This window comes from Prionailurus bengalensis, chromosome E2 (genome assembly GCF_016509475.1).
Source record: "Prionailurus bengalensis isolate Pbe53 chromosome E2, Fcat_Pben_1.1_paternal_pri, whole genome shotgun sequence".
In the NCBI taxonomy this organism is placed as follows: Eukaryota; Metazoa; Chordata; class Mammalia; order Carnivora; family Felidae; genus Prionailurus; species Prionailurus bengalensis.
In genome coordinates, this window is record NC_057352.1 from 15,910,523 (window position 1) to 15,928,683 (window position 18,161).

The 18,161-nt window shown below is 54.2% G+C and overlaps 1 protein-coding gene across 1 annotated transcript; it reads right to left on the minus strand.

Moving 5' to 3' along the window:
* Positions 1-6,696: 6,696 nt before the first annotated feature.
* On the minus strand, positions 6,697-17,400 carry KCNK6 (potassium two pore domain channel subfamily K member 6). Its single transcript, XM_043599030.1, has 3 exons — positions 16,815-17,400; positions 8,164-8,559; positions 6,697-8,041 (listed from the first exon to the last, which is right to left on the minus strand). Exons 1-3 carry the CDS (start codon positions 17,134-17,136, stop codon positions 7,818-7,820), a joined length of 942 nt encoding a protein of 313 aa, XP_043454965.1. The 5' UTR covers positions 17,137-17,400; the 3' UTR covers positions 6,697-7,817.
* Positions 17,401-18,161: the final 761 nt, after the last annotated feature.

Consider the following 18,161-nt stretch of genomic DNA (forward strand, 5'->3'; position numbering starts at 1 on the left):
AGTCCAGGTCCCTCCTCTACTGTTGCTCCTGGACACGCCCCTACCCCTGGTTTCGCCTCGCCTCCTCGCTTCACCCCTTAACCTCGCCCTGTAGTTGTTCTTTGCTCCGCCTCCGCTCTGCATCTGGCCCCTACTCTTCACCGGGTCTCGGTTACTGTTTCTGACTTTGTCTGTGCCCCACCTACTTTCTCCAGTCCTGCTGCTCCCTCTGGTCGTGCACCTGCACTTGCACTTGCACCTGGTTTCGCCCCCACTTTTTGCCCCGCCCCCCCACATCTCTTCGCATCTCCCCTTTCTCCTGGCCCGGGCCCTACCCTGGTACCGAGTCCTGTATCTAGCCTCTCCCTTCTCCGGATCCTCGGCCCAGACCTTCCCCACGCCCCGCCCCTTTCCCTGTCCCCGCCCCTTTTTCTCTCCTGGAGTTTGCTCCTCCCTCTGCTTCCCCGCCTTGTTGCGCCCCTGTTCCTCGACCCATCCTAGCTCTTCGACCCGTTCCTTATCGACCCGCCCTTTCCCCTGGTCCTTGGAGAGCTGTTCTTCTCGATCCTGCCCCTCGCCCCGCCCCCTCCTAAAGCCACGCCCACCCCCCTTAGAGACCCTCTCTTGGCCTTGGGATCTCTTCTCGCCACTGGCCTTCCCTTCGCCCCGCGCCTTCTCCTCGCCCTGCACCTTTTTCTCCTTCCACTCCGGCGCTACCTTGTCGGTCAGCACTTTCTCTATCCTCACCTTCCCCCCGAGACGCGACACCTTTTCACCCCACTCTCTCTTTTCACGACACTTTTCCATGCCCTGGACAGCGACCGGCTCTACGCCCCGCCTCTTGCAGCTTCGCCCCTACTCATCTCTCCGCTTCTGGGCTTAGCCTTTCCCTGCTCGTCGCCCCGCCCTTTCTCCGCCCCTCCCCTCCCCTCCGATGCTCGGTCCCAGGACTCCCCTCCCCTCGCTTTGCCTCTCCCCTTCTCGCCTCCCCCCTCCCTCCCCTTCTCTCCGCCCCCCGCCCCCCGCATCCCTCCCTGGGTTGGCCCCAGGCACCTCCCTCTTCTCCCCGCCCCGCGATACCAGTCACTTAGTTAAAACCGGTCAACCGTCACTTGGCCGCCCCAGTCCCGCCCCTCTTGCCCGGTTTCAAAATGGCCGCCCACACTTCCACAACCTACTTCCGCCTTTCGCGAGACCTGCCGGCCCCACGCGCCTGTCTCCACGGTAACGCTTGTCCCAACCGGCGCCTACGATTTGGTGGCGCGGTGAGAGCTGGGCTCAATACCCTGGTGCACGAGGCCTGGGGGGCTGAGGATGCTAGAGACAAGAGTCTGTGATAGGTAGGTCCTCAGGGAGCTCCCGCTGGTTGTTCTGGTAGCCCTTACTCGTCCTCTGCGCAATCGGGCTTTTGTATAAAAAATTCTCTTAAAAACACGTTTGATTTGCTTGTGGGAATGAATCCGACTGCGACTTAGCACCCTCCTCCTCTACAAAACACGGACGCAAGCAACCATCTCATGGAGTTGTGGGCAGTCTGGAGAGTGTCTGGCAGATAAATTCAGTAGATTAACAATTTTCACTTGTATTCTGATGCCTAACAGTTAAGGACTCAGACCATGACTTTTTGATGAACTGCAAGGCTGACTTTACCCTAAATCTATGATTTGCAAACTTTAGTGTGCATTAGACTCGCTGGAAGAGCTTGTTAAAACATGTTGTTGGGGGGCGCCTGGATGGCTCAGTCGGTTAGCCGTCCGACTTCGGCTCAGGTCATGATCTCGCGGTCCGTGAGTTCGAGTCCCGCGTAGGGCTCTGTGCTGACAGCTCGGAGCCTGGAGCCTGTTTCAGATTCTGTATCTCCCTCTCTCTCACCCTCCCCCATTCATGCTCTGTCTCTCTCTGTCTCAAAAATAAAGGTTAAAAAAAATAAAAACAAAAAACATGTTCGAAAAACACACACACACACACACACACACACACACACACACAACAGGTTGTTGGGCTTCACCCCCTCAGAGTTTGATTCAGTAGGTCTCAGATGAGGCTCGAGAAACCAATTCTGGCAAGTTTTCAGGTGACGCTGATACTGATGGTCTGAGGACCACACCTTGAGAAATAGTTCTCTAAGCCTTCCGCGTCTCCCCAGGACCTCAGGGAAATAATCCAGTTGGTTTCCAGAGCGCTGCATAATCTCATCCCTTTTCTTCTTCCCATCCAGCTCATCTCTGTTCTCCCTATAGACCTGTGCCCTCTACCGCCAGTCTTACAGAGGGACTTGAATATCCTTAATCAGCCTGTTCTCTCTCCTCCAGGCTGTGTTCCCCGCAGTAGCACCCTCTGGAACACTACTCCATACTTTGTCACTGGCTGACCACTTCCCTTCTCTGGCGTCTTGTCTGTAATATATGACCAGTCCCCATCCCTCCCCTGACCACACTAGGCCATGACTGCTTCCCAATGAATCACAGGTTCCGTGAGGGCAAGACCTAGGGTTCTCTCCATCACTGTTGTTCCCAACTCTGTCCAACACAGCACAGAACAGATGTTCTATGTAAAGGACAGCTGATGGAAGTCTATCCCCACTGCCCCAGCCCCACAGGCCACAGAGGAGTGAATTCATCTGAGGGAAGAAACTCACAAGCTATGTACCTGAGCCCTTCTACACTCATGAACAGAGTCACAGAGGCTTCGGTGCAGAGGGCACCCCTCCCCACACCCCACTCAGGAATGCAGCCCTACCAGGGGGAGGTTCCTCTGTTAGATCAGCATCATTTATGTCAGCAAAAGATTGGCAAACACCCACATGTCCACTAGTGAGACGTTAAGGTAATTTATGGGATGTGTGTCCTAGAGGAGGCACTGCAGACATAGAAAAAGGATGTGAGACCTACTCGTATGTCTCAGGAATGATCTCCTAATTTTACTGGGTTGGTGATAAAAGCAAGGTGCAGAAATGAGACTAGTGCTAGAAAAAGTATATAAGGGTGCCTGGGTGACTCAGTTGGATAAGCGTCCAACTTCGGCTCAGGTCATGATCTCCCAGTTCATGAGTTCGAGCCCCACATCAGGCTCTCTGCTGTCAGCACAGAGCCTGCTTTGGATCCTCTGTCCCCCTTTCTCTCTGCCCCTCCTCGGCTTACTCTCTCTCAAAATAAATAAACTTTAAAAAGTATATAAAAGATATAGATAGATAGATAGATATAGATATATATGACTTATATAATGTAAAAAATTAAGGTGCAGAGATGAAGACAGTAATCATTAGTCAACAATTTATTGAGCACCAGACACTAGTCTGAGAGATTTACAGATATTAAGTTGCTTAACTCTCTAAGAAGTCCATGAGGTAGGTGCTGATATCATCCCATTTTACAGATTAGCAAACGCAGGCACAAGGAGGTGAAATCACTTGCCCAAAGTCACAGAGCTTGAGAGTGACAGAGTTAAGACTTCTATCCAGGGACTCTGCCTGTAAAGTCTGCAATTATAACCACCTTATCATACTAGGTACCACCTGAATAGAGTGAAGGAAAAAATAAATGACACACACATGCACACACATGGATACTGCTGCTATTTGCCCAGAAGGCCTGAGAAATCGGTCAACACAGCCTGGGTGTAGGAGAAAGACTGACTTTCCACAGTACAGTCTTTTGTACCTTTTGAATTTTTAGCCTCCCCCCCCCCCATGTGTTGGATTGAACAGGGCCTGGTTTCTTGTTCTAGAGGAATCTGGAAGGAGAAGCACTGAGGAGCAGAAGCAGATCACACAGGCACCTCCTGCAAGGTGAGAAGTGACTGCCTTCCCCAGCCAGCTGCTGACTTTAGCAGCAAGGTGGACCACGAAGAGCCAGGAAGCAGGCAAAGAGCTAGACAGCAGATGTCTTCTGAGCTCCTGGGGGACAAGGTGACCAACCAAAACTTTGCTCAGATCCCAGTCTTGCACTTCCTGTGTGACCTTGGGCAGGCTATTTAACCTCTCTGGGCCTCCTTTCCTCCACTGTCACATGTAGAAAATGTACCTAATAGAATTGCTGAGAAGGTTAAATAAATTATATATCAAGAGCTTGGAACAGCACCCTGCACATAGTAAATCCTATGGGTTTTCTATCACTGTTAGTAAAACAATCTTGTGTAACTTTTTAGCATAATTGGACAATGGTGAATTCTCTTTAAATTTCTCTCATCTCTTATGGATTCTCCCTACCCTCCTGGTTTTCCTACTCCTCTATGGGTCTCCTTTTTCTGTCTCCTTTGTAAGCTCCTCTCTCTTGTGTGAGGACACCAGTTGAAAGGTCACTGCTGGGGCGCCTGGGTGGCTCAGTCGGTTGAGCATCTGACTTCAGCTCAGGTCATGATCTCTTAAGCCCCTTATTGGGCTCTCTGCTGTCAGCGCAGAGCCTGTGCTGTCCCCACCCCCCCTCCCCCCCCCACCCCGCGCCCCAGATCCTCTGTCCCCCCTCTCTCTGCCCCTCCCCCACTCATGCCCTCTCTTTCAAAAATAAACAAACATTAAGGGAAAAAAGGGTCACTGCTTGCCATATGGGGCCTTCACGTTAACTAGAAAAAGAAGCCCCTTTCGGTCATCTTCAGCCTTGAACTTCAGCCCCTGTTTGTTTCCACTCTGCCATCCGGACATCCCTTATGTCGTTCCCAACCTGCCCAATTGTACATGATGACCCTGACTGCCAGTTAATCAACATCTGCCCATTCTCCCCCTTCTGCCTTTCTAATAGAAGCCCAGTGCGGGGCACCTGGGTGGCTCAGTGGGTTAAGCGTCCGACTTTGGCTCAAGTCATGATCTCACAATTTGTGAATTTGAGCCCTGGGTTGGGCTCTGTGCTGACAGCTCGGAGCCTAGAGCCTGGAGCCTGCTTCAGATTCTGTGTCCCCCTCTCTCTGCCCCCCATCCCCGCTCATGTTCTGCTCTCTCTCTCTCTCAAAAATAAATAAACAACAAAAAAGAAGAAGTGTTGTTCCCAGTGTTGTCCCCACATTCACCAGCCTCCAGACCGAAATCTCAGCCCCAGCCTCAGTTTCAGGTGGCAGGGGAATCCTGAGGCATCCGAGTTAATCATGGCGGTTCCATCACTCTGGCCAATGATTGGTTCAGAATGGGCATGTGAACTAATTTTAACCAATGAGATAGAGGAGGAAGTCTTTGGGGAGATGCACTTGGAAAAAGATTTCCTTGCTTCCAAAGGGACAATATGGGAGAGATGCCCCCCTCTTCTTGCACTAAAAGTTACTGTGTCTGGTTGTGATGCCCAGGCCTGTGGCGGTCACTTTGGGGCCATGAGAAGAGCCCAAGTGGAGCCAAGTCTTCAGCTGAGGGCTGCTGAACAAGGAGATTGGGAACCTAGGGCCCCAAGACCCTCCTGGAGCTGTGGATTGTCTCTTGCCCAGAGCTCTCCCCAACTCTGGTGATGGGCAATAGAAATCATCTCATTGTTTCAGCCAGTGCTGGTCAGGATCTTGTTCCTGCGGCCCAAAGTTCTCACTTTTTTTTTTTAATGTTTCAAGTTTTTATTTAAATTCTAGTTAGTTAACATATAGTGTAATTTAGTTTCAGGAGTAGAATTTCGTGATGCATCGCTTCCATATAATGCCCAGTGCTCATCCGAAGCGTTTCCTTACTGACATGAATATATAAATACCCGAAGGCTGACTTCTCAAGCTGGGTCTTCTCTCTTCCTCCCGCCCATGGCTGCCACACCCACACTCGGGGCCTCGGTTCCCCCATCTGTCTCCAGCCTCAACTACACCCCGAGGCTCTGCCCAGAGGTTCCTGTGACCTTCTGATGCCTTCCTCTGGATGTCCCTTTAGCCCCTCACACCCACCATGTTCTAAACAAGCCTCAGTGTCTCCCCTCAAACCTGTTGTCTTCTCCCAGGTTCCCATCTCAGGGGCAGGTAACCATCCTGGGGCCTTTGCCTGGCCTTGTCCCTCCCAAGTCTGTAAGGCCTACACAAGGCCTGTCCACTTGGCCTCCCGAGCATGACCTCCACTGCCCGTCTCCCCCTTTCCTCAGCCCTGCCCAGCCCCATCATCTCCCGCTCCGTTCCTGTCCCAGCCTCCCCTGTGCACCCGGCCCCAGTCTTCCCCTTCTGGTCCACCTCCACATAGCAGCTAAAGCCCAAACCTAACCATAGCCCTCTCCTGCTCAAGATCCTTCCATGGCTCTCTAGTAGCCTCGAGAAAGATGCCAAGTTCCCAAGCTGGTCATTTAAGGATACTTAAGATGCACGCAGGTCCACCGCTCCTCCTCTCCTTCCCCCGTTCACCCCATAGTCCAGTTGGAGTAAACCACTTGCCGGAAGCTGATATCTGACATGCTTTCCTCCCTGTAGACACACATGATTCCTTCTGCCTGGAATGCCTCCAAGTGTCCTCTCTTCCTGAATGCTATCGAGGTCCAGCTCAAATGCCCTATCCCCTCTGTAACCTCCACGGGGCTTGGTAGGGGTAACAGTTGAGTAGAAGGGCCTGTGGCGCCAAGAACTATGACTGATGTACCATCTTGGAAGGAGGCAAATCTGGGGGCAGTATACAGAAAATCAGTCCCCTCTCAGCTCTGTGTCTAAGACAAGGGACCTCCACGCCCAGTGCCTCAGTGTCCTTATCTGTGGAAAAGGATGATGACATCATCTTCCTCGTGTGTAAAGAACCCTGAACGGAACCTGGCCAAAGAAAGCGTCCCAGCACAACACGGCAGCCTCTGTGAAGTCATCTTCGGAGTAACTACTGCGATCATTGCCATTTTACAGATGAGGAAAACTGAGAATCACAGAGGGGAAGTGACTGCCCGAGGACAGCCGCACGACACAGCTGAGTTGGGGTCTGAGCCCAAGCAGGCTGGCTCCAGAGCCCAGGGTACTCACGCAGTCGGTGCCCGGGAAACGGGAACAGCTGTTCCGGGGGCGTCCGTGCCATTCGGATCCTGTCTCAGCTTCCTGCCTGCCAGGCTGCTGAGGAGGGCTCTATGGCGCAGGCCCAACCCCCGCGCTCGCCACATGGGTCTTGCTCGCCAGGGACACTTGAGATAAAACAAGGTCCACCTTCTTCCCCTGACTACTCCTCAGATTTCAGGGCCGAGTTGTTAACCCTTCTTCTAGAAAGATCTCCCTGACCCTGCGGGCTGGATCGGCCAGAGTCCCCGTGCTTCCTCCATCCACCTCAGCCCTGCCCGCTCTGCCCGGGCCTTCTCGAACGCGCTGCCGGCCACCCTGCCTCCCCCACCGCAGTCCTGCCTATTCTGGGTCGTCACTGTGTGGGGACAGGTCTGTCTACCTCGCTGGACTAGGAACCCGTGAGAGGAGGGCCCGGGGCCATCTCAACCACTGCAGTGTCCCTAGCACCGCTCAGCCTGGGGCCTGCTCACGGGAGGGGGTTGGGGATGAGTGGACGTATCGTTTCCATTTGACTAGACGAGGACATCCGCGCTCAGACAAGGGCAGCCGCTTGCCCACAGTGTAGTGACCAGTCGAGTGCCCGAAATGAGGTCTGAGCCCAGAGCCCGCTAGGAGGGGCAGGTGATGAGCGGCTGAGGGAGAGGCAGGTGGAGTCAGTAAGAGAATGAGACACAAGGAGAGTGAGAGGGAAGCCAGAGAGCCCAGGGGGTGGGGAGTGAGAGATGGGGCGGGGGGGGGGGGGGGGGGGGGGGGAGGGGAGAGAACGAGGCAGTGGCGGTGGAACCTGGGACAGGGACACGTCAAACAAAGGACGGCCGGCCGGTGGCAGTGCCTCGAGAGCTCAGGCACGCGCTCGCGGACGGTCCAGGACGGCAGCACCAGTCACGTGGCCCCCTCGGCCGCGGGCCAGGTCCTCCCGGCCTCGGCTACCTGGGGATGGAGGCATAGTCGGCGTGGGAGCCGGCGGCCAGCTGCTGCTGCGACTCCGGCTGCGGGTCCACGATGTCCACCCGATCGTCGTCATCCTCGCCGGGGCTGGCGGGACAAGGACTGGGCAACAGGACGAGCTCCGTGAAGCCGTGAAGGTCGGACACGTAGCGGAAAGTCTGCAGCACTAGCATCATGGCGACCAGGCCCAGGAAGAGGTAGGCTGCGGAGACGGCGGAGGGGCGGCGGGGGAACTCAGACCCCCGGGACAGGGCCGGGCCCCCCGAGACCCTCCGGGACAAGGCCGTGCCCCACCCTCGGTCCCCGGCCGGCCGCTCTACTCACCTGTGACCAGCACCTTGTAAAGGGCCCGGTGGGGCTGGCCGGGGGCCTCTCCGGGCACGTAGTCACCCAGGCCGATGGTGGACAGAGAGATGAAGCAGAAGTAGAAGGCGTCCAGGAAGCTCCAGCCCTCCTCGAGGCGCGCGAAGATGGCAGCCGGCACCAGGAAGCAGGTGGTCACTACGACTCCCAGCAGGACCACCAGGTGCCAGCAGGCCACCTGCCGGAGGTCCCAGCCCCAACGCGTGGTCAGCCGGAGGAGGGGTGCGTGGGTCAGAAGCAGCGACAGGCGCTGGGCCGAGGACGTCAGCAGCAGCATGGTGGCCGGCACGCCCAGGAGCGCAAAGGCGATGGAAAAGGCCTTGCCCGCATCGGTCAGCGGCGTTGTGTACCCGTAGCCTGCGGGAGCAAGGGGAAAGTCTTCTGTCCGCCTGGCACCTCCGTTTGGGAGTCCGCGGCCACCCTAAAGCGACGCTTAATCTCACCCTGGAAACTGCCCCTCCCACAGTCTCTCATCTCAAGTGATGGTGATGAGGGAACACAGGGCAGGCCGAGGGCCGAGTACAAGCTAGCCTACCTGCCCTCCCCCCCCTGCCGCTAGGGGGGTATGTGTGATATTCCTTGGACGCTCCAGGCTACCCCGAAACAGGAAAGGACAAAAATCAAATGGTTAAACTGGGAAGAGTCTCCAACCGTTTATAAGAAAGAGGCAATCCCATCAATGGCCTAAAGTTCAGGAACTCCCTACTGTCTTAATGTTAATGCTTTGCTGGAGGGAAAAACAACCTTGGCTTGACAATACCTAGGCCTCCAGTAAGCGGTGAGTCTTCCTTAGCATATGAAAGTCTCTTTGGAAACTTCCCTTTTGACTTTACCTCCCCCAAGTCCATGGTATATAACCAGTTAGCCTAACTGCCCATGGGTCCTGTCCCTGTACTTTAATGAAATCACCTTTTTGTACCAAAGATGTCTTCAAGAATTCTTTTTTGGCCATCAGCTCCAACCCCCTCTCCCATCACCCTAAAACTTCATCAACGGCACATCCAACCCTCCACTGCTCAGGCCGTGAGCCTCGTGTCCTTGACGCTCTCACTCACATCCATATTCCACCTGTCAGTGAGTCCTGTTGTCTTAAACTTCATATAGATCCTGAACCCACTCGCTTTACCGCACCTCAGTCCCATGGCCCCACCTTGGGCCTGTCTAATCAGCAGCCTTCTCCCTGGTCTCCCTTCTCCCCAGACCTTTGCCAGGAGTCTGTTCCCCACACACAGCCAGAGGGACCCGATGAACACCTGAGTGAGGTCATGATCCTCCCACACTTAGAGCCCCCCTTTGGCTCCATCCCACTCAAGTAAAAGGACATCATGACCCACAAGACCCCGCACACGATCTAACGAGGCAGCACGGCTCCCACCTCAGGGCCTTTGCACTGACTGTTCCTTCCCCCCGTGGAAAGCTCTTCCCCCAGGGCTGGTTCCCTCTCCTTCCTTCAGGTCTTTGCTCAAATGTCAGCTTTTTCAGTGAGGCCTCCCCTCCCTCACCACCTTACCTGAACTGTTATACCTTCTTCCCTAACTGTTGTTATTTTTGGTTTGTGTTCATAGCACTTCAACCTTCTGACATACTATGTGGTTTCCTTATTTGCTTAGTGTCTCCCCACTAGGGTGCAGCTCCAGGAGGGCAGGGGCTTCTGCCTGTTTTGTTCCCCGCCATAGCCCTGGTACCTGGCACATAGTGGGCACTTGATCAATAGTCAAAATAATGAATGAAGGGTGCAGGCTCTGGTTTGGCTCAGAGCCTTAGTATCTCTTTCTCTAAAATGGGTGTGCCAAGTCCCACTGGGTCACCGGAGGACTGCGGGAACACAGGAAGGTTAGCGTGGGTGTGAGTGCTGCAAACAGAAAGATGGGGGCACCTGGGTGGCTCAGTCAGTTGAGCCTCCGACTTCCACACAGGTCATGATCTGACAGTTCGAGAGTTCAAATCCCACATCAGGCCCAGTGCTGACAGCGTGGAGCCTGCTTCAGATCCTGTGTCCCCATCTCTCTCTGCCCCTCCCCAACTTGTTCTCTCTCTCTCTCAAAAATAAAAAAACATTTTAAAAAATTATAAAAAAAAAAAAAAAAAAAAAACCAGAAAGATGATAAAGGGGAATTCAGGTGTTGGAGATACCGGCTTACTTTGGCAATGTATAATTTAAAATCTCTTTTTATTTGGGGCGTCTGGGTAGCTCAGTTGGTTAAACGTCTGACTTCAGCTCAGGTCATGATCTCGTGGTCTGTGAGTTTGAGCCCCACGCCCAGCTCCACGCTGACAGCTCGGAGCCTGGAGCCTGCTTCCGATTCTGTGTCTGCCTCTCCCTGCCCCTCCCCTGTTCACGCTCTCCCTGTCTCTCAAAAATAAATAAATGTTAAAAAAATTTTTTTTCAAATAAAATCTCTTTTCATTTTACAAAAAAATCAAACCAAAGGGTCAGAAGTGTGACTGGGGTGGTAAGGGCCCTGGTTTACGTTGACAGTAAAACGTCTCGCCCCAAAGACCACAGATTCAACCCTGTGATTAATGAAAATGTGGAAACACCCCACACAGGAGCAGACATTCATCTGCGCCTGTCTTCCATACAAAAAGGTCCCTGGTTTTGATATACTCAAAAGAACTGAGGGGTGCCTGGGTGGCTCAGTGGGTTAAGCATCTGAGTCTGGGTTTCAGCTCGGGTCTTGATCTCACATTTCATGGGTTCCAGCCCTGCATTGGGCTCTGCACTGACAGTGTAGAGTTCTGTGTCCCCCTTTCTCTCTGCCCCTTGCCCCGCTCATGCGCACGCAAGCTCTCTCTCAAAAATAAATAAACATTTGGGGCGCCTGGGTGGCGCAGTCGGTTAAGCGGCCGGCTTCAGCCAGGTCACGATCTCGCGGTCCGTGAGTTCGAGCCCCGCGTCAGGCTCTGGGCTGATGGCTCAGAGCCTGGAGCCTGTTTCCGATTCTGTGTCTCCCTCTCTCTCTGCCCCTCTCCCGTTCATGCTCTGTCTCTCTCAGTCCCAAAAATAAATAAACGTTGAAAAAAAAATTAAAAAAAAATTTTTTTAAATAAAAAAATAGGGGCGCCTGGGTGGCGCAGTCGGTTAAGCGTCTGACTTCAGCCAGGTCACGATCTCGCGGTCCGTGAGTTCGAGCCCCACGTCGGGCTCTGGGCTGATGGCTCAGAGCCTGGAGCCTGTTTCCGATTCTGTGTCTCCCTCTCTCTCTGCCCCTCCCCGGTTCATGCTCTGTCTCTCTCTGTCCCAAAAATAAATAAACGTTGAAAAAAAAATTTTTTTTTTAAAAATAAAAATAAAAAAATAAATAAATAAACATTTAAGAAAACTTTTTTAAGTAAGCACATTCTGACACATACTACAACACGAATGAACCTTGAGGACATTATAAGTTAAACAAGCTAATCACAAAGAGACAAATACTATAGGGTTCCACTTGTCAGAGGTGCTTAAAGTAGGCAAATTCATAGAAACAGAAAGATTAGAATGGTGGTTGCCAGAGGCTGGGGAGAGCAGGAAATGGGGAGATAATTGTTTGACTGGTATCGTTTCAGTATGTGTGTGTGTGTGGTTTTTTTTGAGTAAGCCCAACGTGGGGCTTGACCTCATGACCCCAAGAACCAGAGTCCCATGCTCTACGGACTGAGCCAGCCAGGTGCCCTGTAAGTTTCAGATCTGCAAGATGAAAAGGCTTCTGGAGATGAATAGTGGTGACGGTTGTATGACAATATGAATGTACTGAATACCACCGAACTGTCCATGTAAAAACGGCTAAGACGGTACATTTTGTTATGTATGTTTTACCACCATTTAAAAAAATTGGGGTAAAAAAGAATCCTCTGGGTCTTGCTGGACACATGGGCACCTAAGATAAAGACATCCCCCCTGTGCAGCTCGACATGACTCTGTAATAATTTCTGGTCGATGAGTTATACATGAGAGAAGCAAGCAACTTCTAGGAAGTGTCCTCAAGCGCCTGGGTGGCTCAATCGGTTAAGCGTCTGACTCTTAATTCCGGCTCAGGTCGTGATCTTGTGGTCGGTGAGTTCGAGCCCTACGTCGGGCACTTCACTGACAGTGCAGAGCCTGCTTGGGATTCTCTCTCTCCTTCTCTCTTTACCCCTCCTTTCTCTCTCTCTCACTCAAAATAAATAAACTTAAAAACAAGTGTCCTTTAAAAGCGGAGAATGCCTATCCCCTTTCTTTCCTCCCTCCTCCTGTTGGCTGGGACATAGACATGAAGGCTGGGGTTGAGCAGCCATCTTGGACCATGAGGTGACCTTGTGAATGGAAACTACACAGAGGAGCACAAGGGTCTCTAATGATGCAGCACCGTTCCAGTCTTGGACCGACAACCTTGAATATGAGCCAGAAACAAACATTCATCTTTTTAAGCAACTGTTATGTGAGGTTTATCACCTCACATATGGCTCCAACCTTCATTAATTACAAGGATTTGCATGGAGAAACTCCAGTGGCCCAGCTGAAATGACAGGTTTGCTAATGACACAAAAACCTCATAAACAGAGACATCATGGAGTTAGCATAGAATGGAGGCTGTGAGCCTCAAACTGACTACCTCACAGAGCAGAGTCCAACTCAGCGCTTTGCCATTTATTCCCTGTGTGACCTTGGCCAAGGAGTTTCTTCCCTCAGAGCTTCAGTTTGCTCCGAGTAGCGCAAAATGGGCTCAAAACAATCCCTTTCCTCAAGCACAGTTGCAATAATCCCTCCAGGCTGGAACTGGGCATAGCACTTAGCAAGGGCACGGAAAGAGTTAGCATGACTGTAACGCTCACTTCCTCTCTCCCGTTCCCAGTTCCCAGTTCCGGGTGGGCTGACTCTTCCACCCCGGCCTGGCCTCAACCGCAGCAAGCCTGCCTGGATGGATTCCAGGCCCCAGGTCTTCCTCCAAAGACGCTGGCCTAAGGCAAAACCAGAGACGCTGTGGTTTTTACCTCTCTAGATAAATCCAGGCCTCCTGGCTTCACCAACAATGACAATGACAGCCAAGGCTCAGTAAACCTCAGGTATTACCAGCACCGCAAGGACTCCCTCCTTGACCAAACGGCAGCCAGGTTCCTCTGAGCTCTCTTCTTGACTGGGCCCGGTTTTAGCAGAGATCCTAAGCCAGTTTACTAAGAATCCCCCTCCCCTTGTGTCGCCTCTTGGTAACTTTTCTATCCACTGACCCCTCACTCCACTCTTGGCTCTAAATCTCCAGCTGTCTCTGCTATATTCAGAATTGAGGTCAGTCTCACTCCCCTATTGCAATAACTTACCATTTTTTAAAAATGTTTATTTTTGAGAGACAGCAAGTGGGGGAGGGGCAGAGAGAGAGGGGGAGACAGGGAATCCCAAGCAAGTTCTGCTCAGTGTGGAGCCCGACATGGGGCTTGATCTCACAAACCGTGAGATCATGACCTGAGCTGTGATCATGACCTGAGACGAAATCAAGAGTTGGACACTTAACCGACCGAGCCATCCAGGGGCCCCAGTAACTTACCATTTTTAACAAGTATCAGAATAAACTTTTGGGGGCACCTGGGAGGCTCAGTCAATTAAGGTTAAGCATCTGCCTTCGGCTCAGGTCATGATCTCATGGTTCCTGAGTTCAAGCCCCACACGGGGCTCTCTGCTGTCAGCACGGAGCCTGCTTCTGATCCTCTGACCCCTCTCTCTCTGCCCCTCCACCACTCGTGCTCTCTCAAAATAAATAAATAAATAAACTTAAAAAAAAAAAAAAAGAATAAACTTTTCTTTCACAATACACAGGAATATCACCCTTCTTCACGCAAGCCTACGAAACCTAGCATGGTGTACTGGTTAAAAGCATGGGGCTCTGAGGCCTCATGGCCTCAGTTCACATCTCTCTACGCCTTCCTAGCTGTGTGGTCTTGGGTAAATCATCCAACCTCTCTGGGCTTCAGTTTCTACTGCTGAAAAAGTTTCTACTGCAGTTTCTACTGCCGCAAATGGCACCTGCCCCACAAGGCTGCTGCACTGACCTAGTTAAAGCCCGTGTGTGCTAAGTACTCTATGGATTTCACTACTACTGTGAGGTGGGGAGTGTGATCGATGATCTCCATTCAAGAGATGAGGGGGGACACTGAGGCCCAGAGGAGCAGCAGCTGAGTGGGAACCGAAGCCAGCATGTGCCTGCCTTGAGTTTGGCTTCTGCACCTGTCCTGCCTGGGGCGACTTGTCAGAAGCCAGGATCTGGGAGGAGGCAAAGGGAGACACTGATGTGACCAGTGAAGCCCAGAAGCAGGTCGGGCCGGCCCGGCCAGCTTGGTAGAAGAGAGTCTGGGAGAAGCATCCTGGCTCTGCTGTCTGTGGTCCTGGCTTGCTGGTCCACACAATGGGCACCACACAATGGGTGGCACCAAAGGTTAGGCCACCTGCTACTTCCGGCAGGAAGGGGAGTTAAGAGTCTGGGCCTGTCGCAGTCTCCTCCCCCAGTCCAAATCCCCTGCAGAGACAAAGAGGAAGTTTGGGGGCTAGGTAAGGGCAGGGGGGAGGACCCGCAGAACCTGACAACAAAGGAATTTCCCAGGTCTGGGCAGGAAGCAAGAAGGGACTTTCAGGGTAGGGCTGGGGGGGAGGAGGTCGGTTCCATCTGGTGGAGGCAGGGGGGGCGGTGGTGTTCTGAGAAGGGGATCTGGGGAGCCCCAGTGCCCTGGTTTGAAATGGATCCTGTAGGGGCGCCTGGGTGGCGCAGTCGGTTAAGCGTCCGACTTCAGCCAGGTCACGATCTCGCAGTCCGGGAATTCGAGCCCCGCGTCAGGCTCTGGGCTGATGGCTCAGAGCCTGGAGCCTGTTTCCGATTCTGTGTCTCCCTCTCTCTCTCTGCCCCTCCCCCGTTCATGCTCTGTCTCTCTCTGTCCCAAAAATAAATAAACGTTGAAAAAAAAAATTTTTGAAATGGATCCTGTTTTGGGCTGGCATCCTGAGTTCAGAGGAAAGAGGGGACAGGCACCAGTGGGGACATCTTGTGAATCACAAATGGGACCAGGACAGGAGTCATCAGGCAAGGGGGCTTCTGAGCCCAAGGATGCTTGAGGGGACCTGATGCAGGTTGACAGTGCTAAAGGGATGATGGGAGGGGACGGGTGTCCCAGGTCCTGGCGGAGAGTGTGAAGGGTGGAAAGCAGTAATGGTCATGAGTGGATATTGGGGAGGGTTCCAGGGTGCTGAGGCCTTGGAGCATCCTTGATAGAAGGGAGAATTTCAGGCCCAAAGCAGGCTGGGGCAGTGTTGGGGTGGAGATGGAGGTCCCATTTGTGGGTCTGGAGAAGACTGGAGGGGTGTCAGATCTCCAGAAGATTCCCATTCTTAGGCAATCCAGGGTGGGCAGGGGAGTCTCAGGACAGGGGTAGCAGGTATGGAGAGCACAGTCCCTCAGCTGGCCTCCTGTGGAGGGGGGTGTGTGAAGCAGGATGCAGCTCTCAAAGACAGTGTGGGCAGAGGGCACTGGGGTCCTTGGGAGAAGGTCCAGGTGGCTCTGGGGCTCTTACTGAGGGGTACAAGGGTCCAGAGAGTGGTGAGAGTCTCATCTAGGGGTTCTGGTGTTCAAAGAGGCTCCTATGGAAAGTCTCTAGTTTGGAAAGTGCTAGAAGTTTTGCTGGAGCTGGTTTTGGGACTGGAGAGGTAGAAGTCCTGGCTGACCAGCTTCTGGTTGGAAGGTCACTGGCCCTTCCTGGAGGTGCTCTAGCTCCCACCATGACGGGTCCCTCTCATACATCCACAGTTGGGAGCTGCTGAATTGGAAGTCCCAGGTACAGAGGGAATGGGGGTGGCCCTTCTGGGAGGAAAACCCTGCCTTGGAGGCTCCCAGTACAGGGGAGAGGTCAAGATGGAGGGGTCCTGTGTCTGCAGTCAGGGCTGCCTGCTAGGGAGTATGGATAATATGAGGATGAGGGTGGTCCTTGGTCTGGAGGAGGATGGGGGCCCTTGCTGGGGACTGGTCTAGGTCCAGAAGGGTTGGAAATCACTGACCCGGGGCCCTGGTCCTTGTTGAGGGGTCTGTACTGGAAGTAAAGTCTGTAGCGATGGTGCCCTGAGAGGGTGTGGAGATTCAGGGTCTTCGCTGGGGCACCAGGGTCAGGAGGGGGCTGGGGTAAGATTTCCCAAAGGGCATCCCCGAAGGACCTATCTGGAGACTCAGGAGATAGTGTTGGAGGGAATGGCTGTCTGAGCCCAGAGAGAAGGGCAGAGGTCCTTGTGTGGTTGAGGTCCGGGTCCAGAGGGGGAGAGGGTCTCAGGTGGACGGTCTCTGAAAGTAGTGCTAGGCCCAGAGGGGACTGGACGGATGGAGCTCCAAGGGGTTTCGGGCAGAGGAATGGGGTCCCAGATGCTCCCTGGAAGGTACTCACTCTGAGGGCAGCCCTAGTCCAGGAGGGAACTGGGACGGGGGAGGTTTCCTGCTGGGAGGAAGGGCTTGGATGGGGGCTTCCCAAGGGAGGCAGATCCCACCGGTGTGGGTCCTGGATCCTCGTTGGGGGGGGGGGGGGATTTCCAGGGGATTCTAGTTCCAGAGCGGACTGCGAGTGATCCGCTGGGGTAAGAGTATTTCGTGATGACTCCCGGGTCCCCAGGTGGGGCGGCGCTCACGTACCCACGGTGGTGACCAGCGTGCTGGCGAAGAAGAGAGCGGAGGCAAAGTCCCAAGCGGGGTCGGAGTTGTTGGCGGGCCCCGAAGCGTTGGCGAGAGCGGCGCGTCCCAGCCGTCCGGCCGCCAGCACCCTCTCCACGAAGGCGTCCAGGGCGGGAGCGGCCACACACGGGCTGCGCCGCAGCAGCTCCGCGCGCAGCGTCTCCAGCTCGGCCCGGAGGCGAGCTTCGTGCGGCCGCTCCAGCCACGACACCAGCAGCGCGCCCAGCACTAGGTACACGGCGTAGGCCGCCAGGGCGCCGGCCAGGAGTGCGCCCCGCCGCATGGCGCCCGCCGCGACCGGCGCTCGCACGGCCCCCGCCGCCCCGCTGACGTGGCCCCCTCCTCCGGGCCGCCAGGAGCCCAGCTTCAGTTCCGGCAGTGCTCGAGGCGCGGCTGCTAGCGCCCCGAAGAGGAAGAGGGAAAAGGAGGGGGGCGGGGGTGGAGGAACGCCCCGCCTCCGGTAAACTGAGGCACGCCCCAGCGCCAGGTGTGAGGGCGGAGCCGCGCGTTCCCGGACCCAGGAGTCCAGCGGGACGGGAAGGGCGGAGGGGGCGGGGGGGTTCCTCCATTCCCTCCATTCCTTCCCTCTCTTCCGCCCAGGAGTCGCGGCTCCCTATGTTAGAGAAAAGCCTAACTTTTTTCCTCTCGCAGACCGAGAAGTTGCTCCCCAACTCCTCAGGGCCATCGCGCCGGGCGGCAAAGATCGCGCACTGCATCCAGGCTCGTGGTTGAGGGGACAAGAGGACAAACTGAAATCCAGTCCTTACTCCATTCGCCACGTCGTGCTCTGGTTGCGTCCACCCGGAGGGGACGCTTGTATAATGAGGGACACCACAGAGGCAGGCGTCGTCTGTGCCCCCATGGACAGAGTGGGGTGCCTTAGCTCAAATCTTTGCTCAGCGCCTACTTTGTGCCTGACCCTTTGGTGAGTGTTGCTGGGAATACAGCAGCGACCAAGACAGTTCTAGACCTTGTCCTCAAGTTCTAGACGTTGCCCTCAGGGGGCTCTCAGCTCTCAGCCCCTGTTGCTGCTTCAACAGAGCCACAGCCCAGAGGGTCAGGTGTGTGATCAGGGAAGCACAGGAGAGTAACTGGAGCTGGGATGGGGGAAGCCTAAAGGACTGTGGAGCCCACAGGAACCCAAAGAGGTAACCTGATCCAGTTTGGGGAGGTCAAGAAAACTACCCGAGGAAGGGGATATCTGAGCTGAGACATTAAAGGTAATTTGGTTAAAAAAAAAAAGTTAGGGGCACCTGGGTGGCTCATTCAATTGGGTATCCAACTCTTGATGTCAGTTCAGGTCTTGAT

Coding starts and splice junctions, on each gene's coding strand:
- KCNK6 (XM_043599030.1), bottom strand. CDS start 17,136: ATGCGGCGGGGCGCACTCCTGGCCGGCGCCCTGGCGGCCTACGCCGTG. Junction 8,560..16,814: donor CACGCTGGTCACCACCGTGG/GTACGTGAGCGC, acceptor TTGCTCCCGCAG/GCTACGGGTACACAACGCCG. Junction 8,042..8,163: donor TTACAAGGTGCTGGTCACAG/GTGAGTAGAGCG, acceptor CCGTCTCCGCAG/CCTACCTCTTCCTGGGCCTG.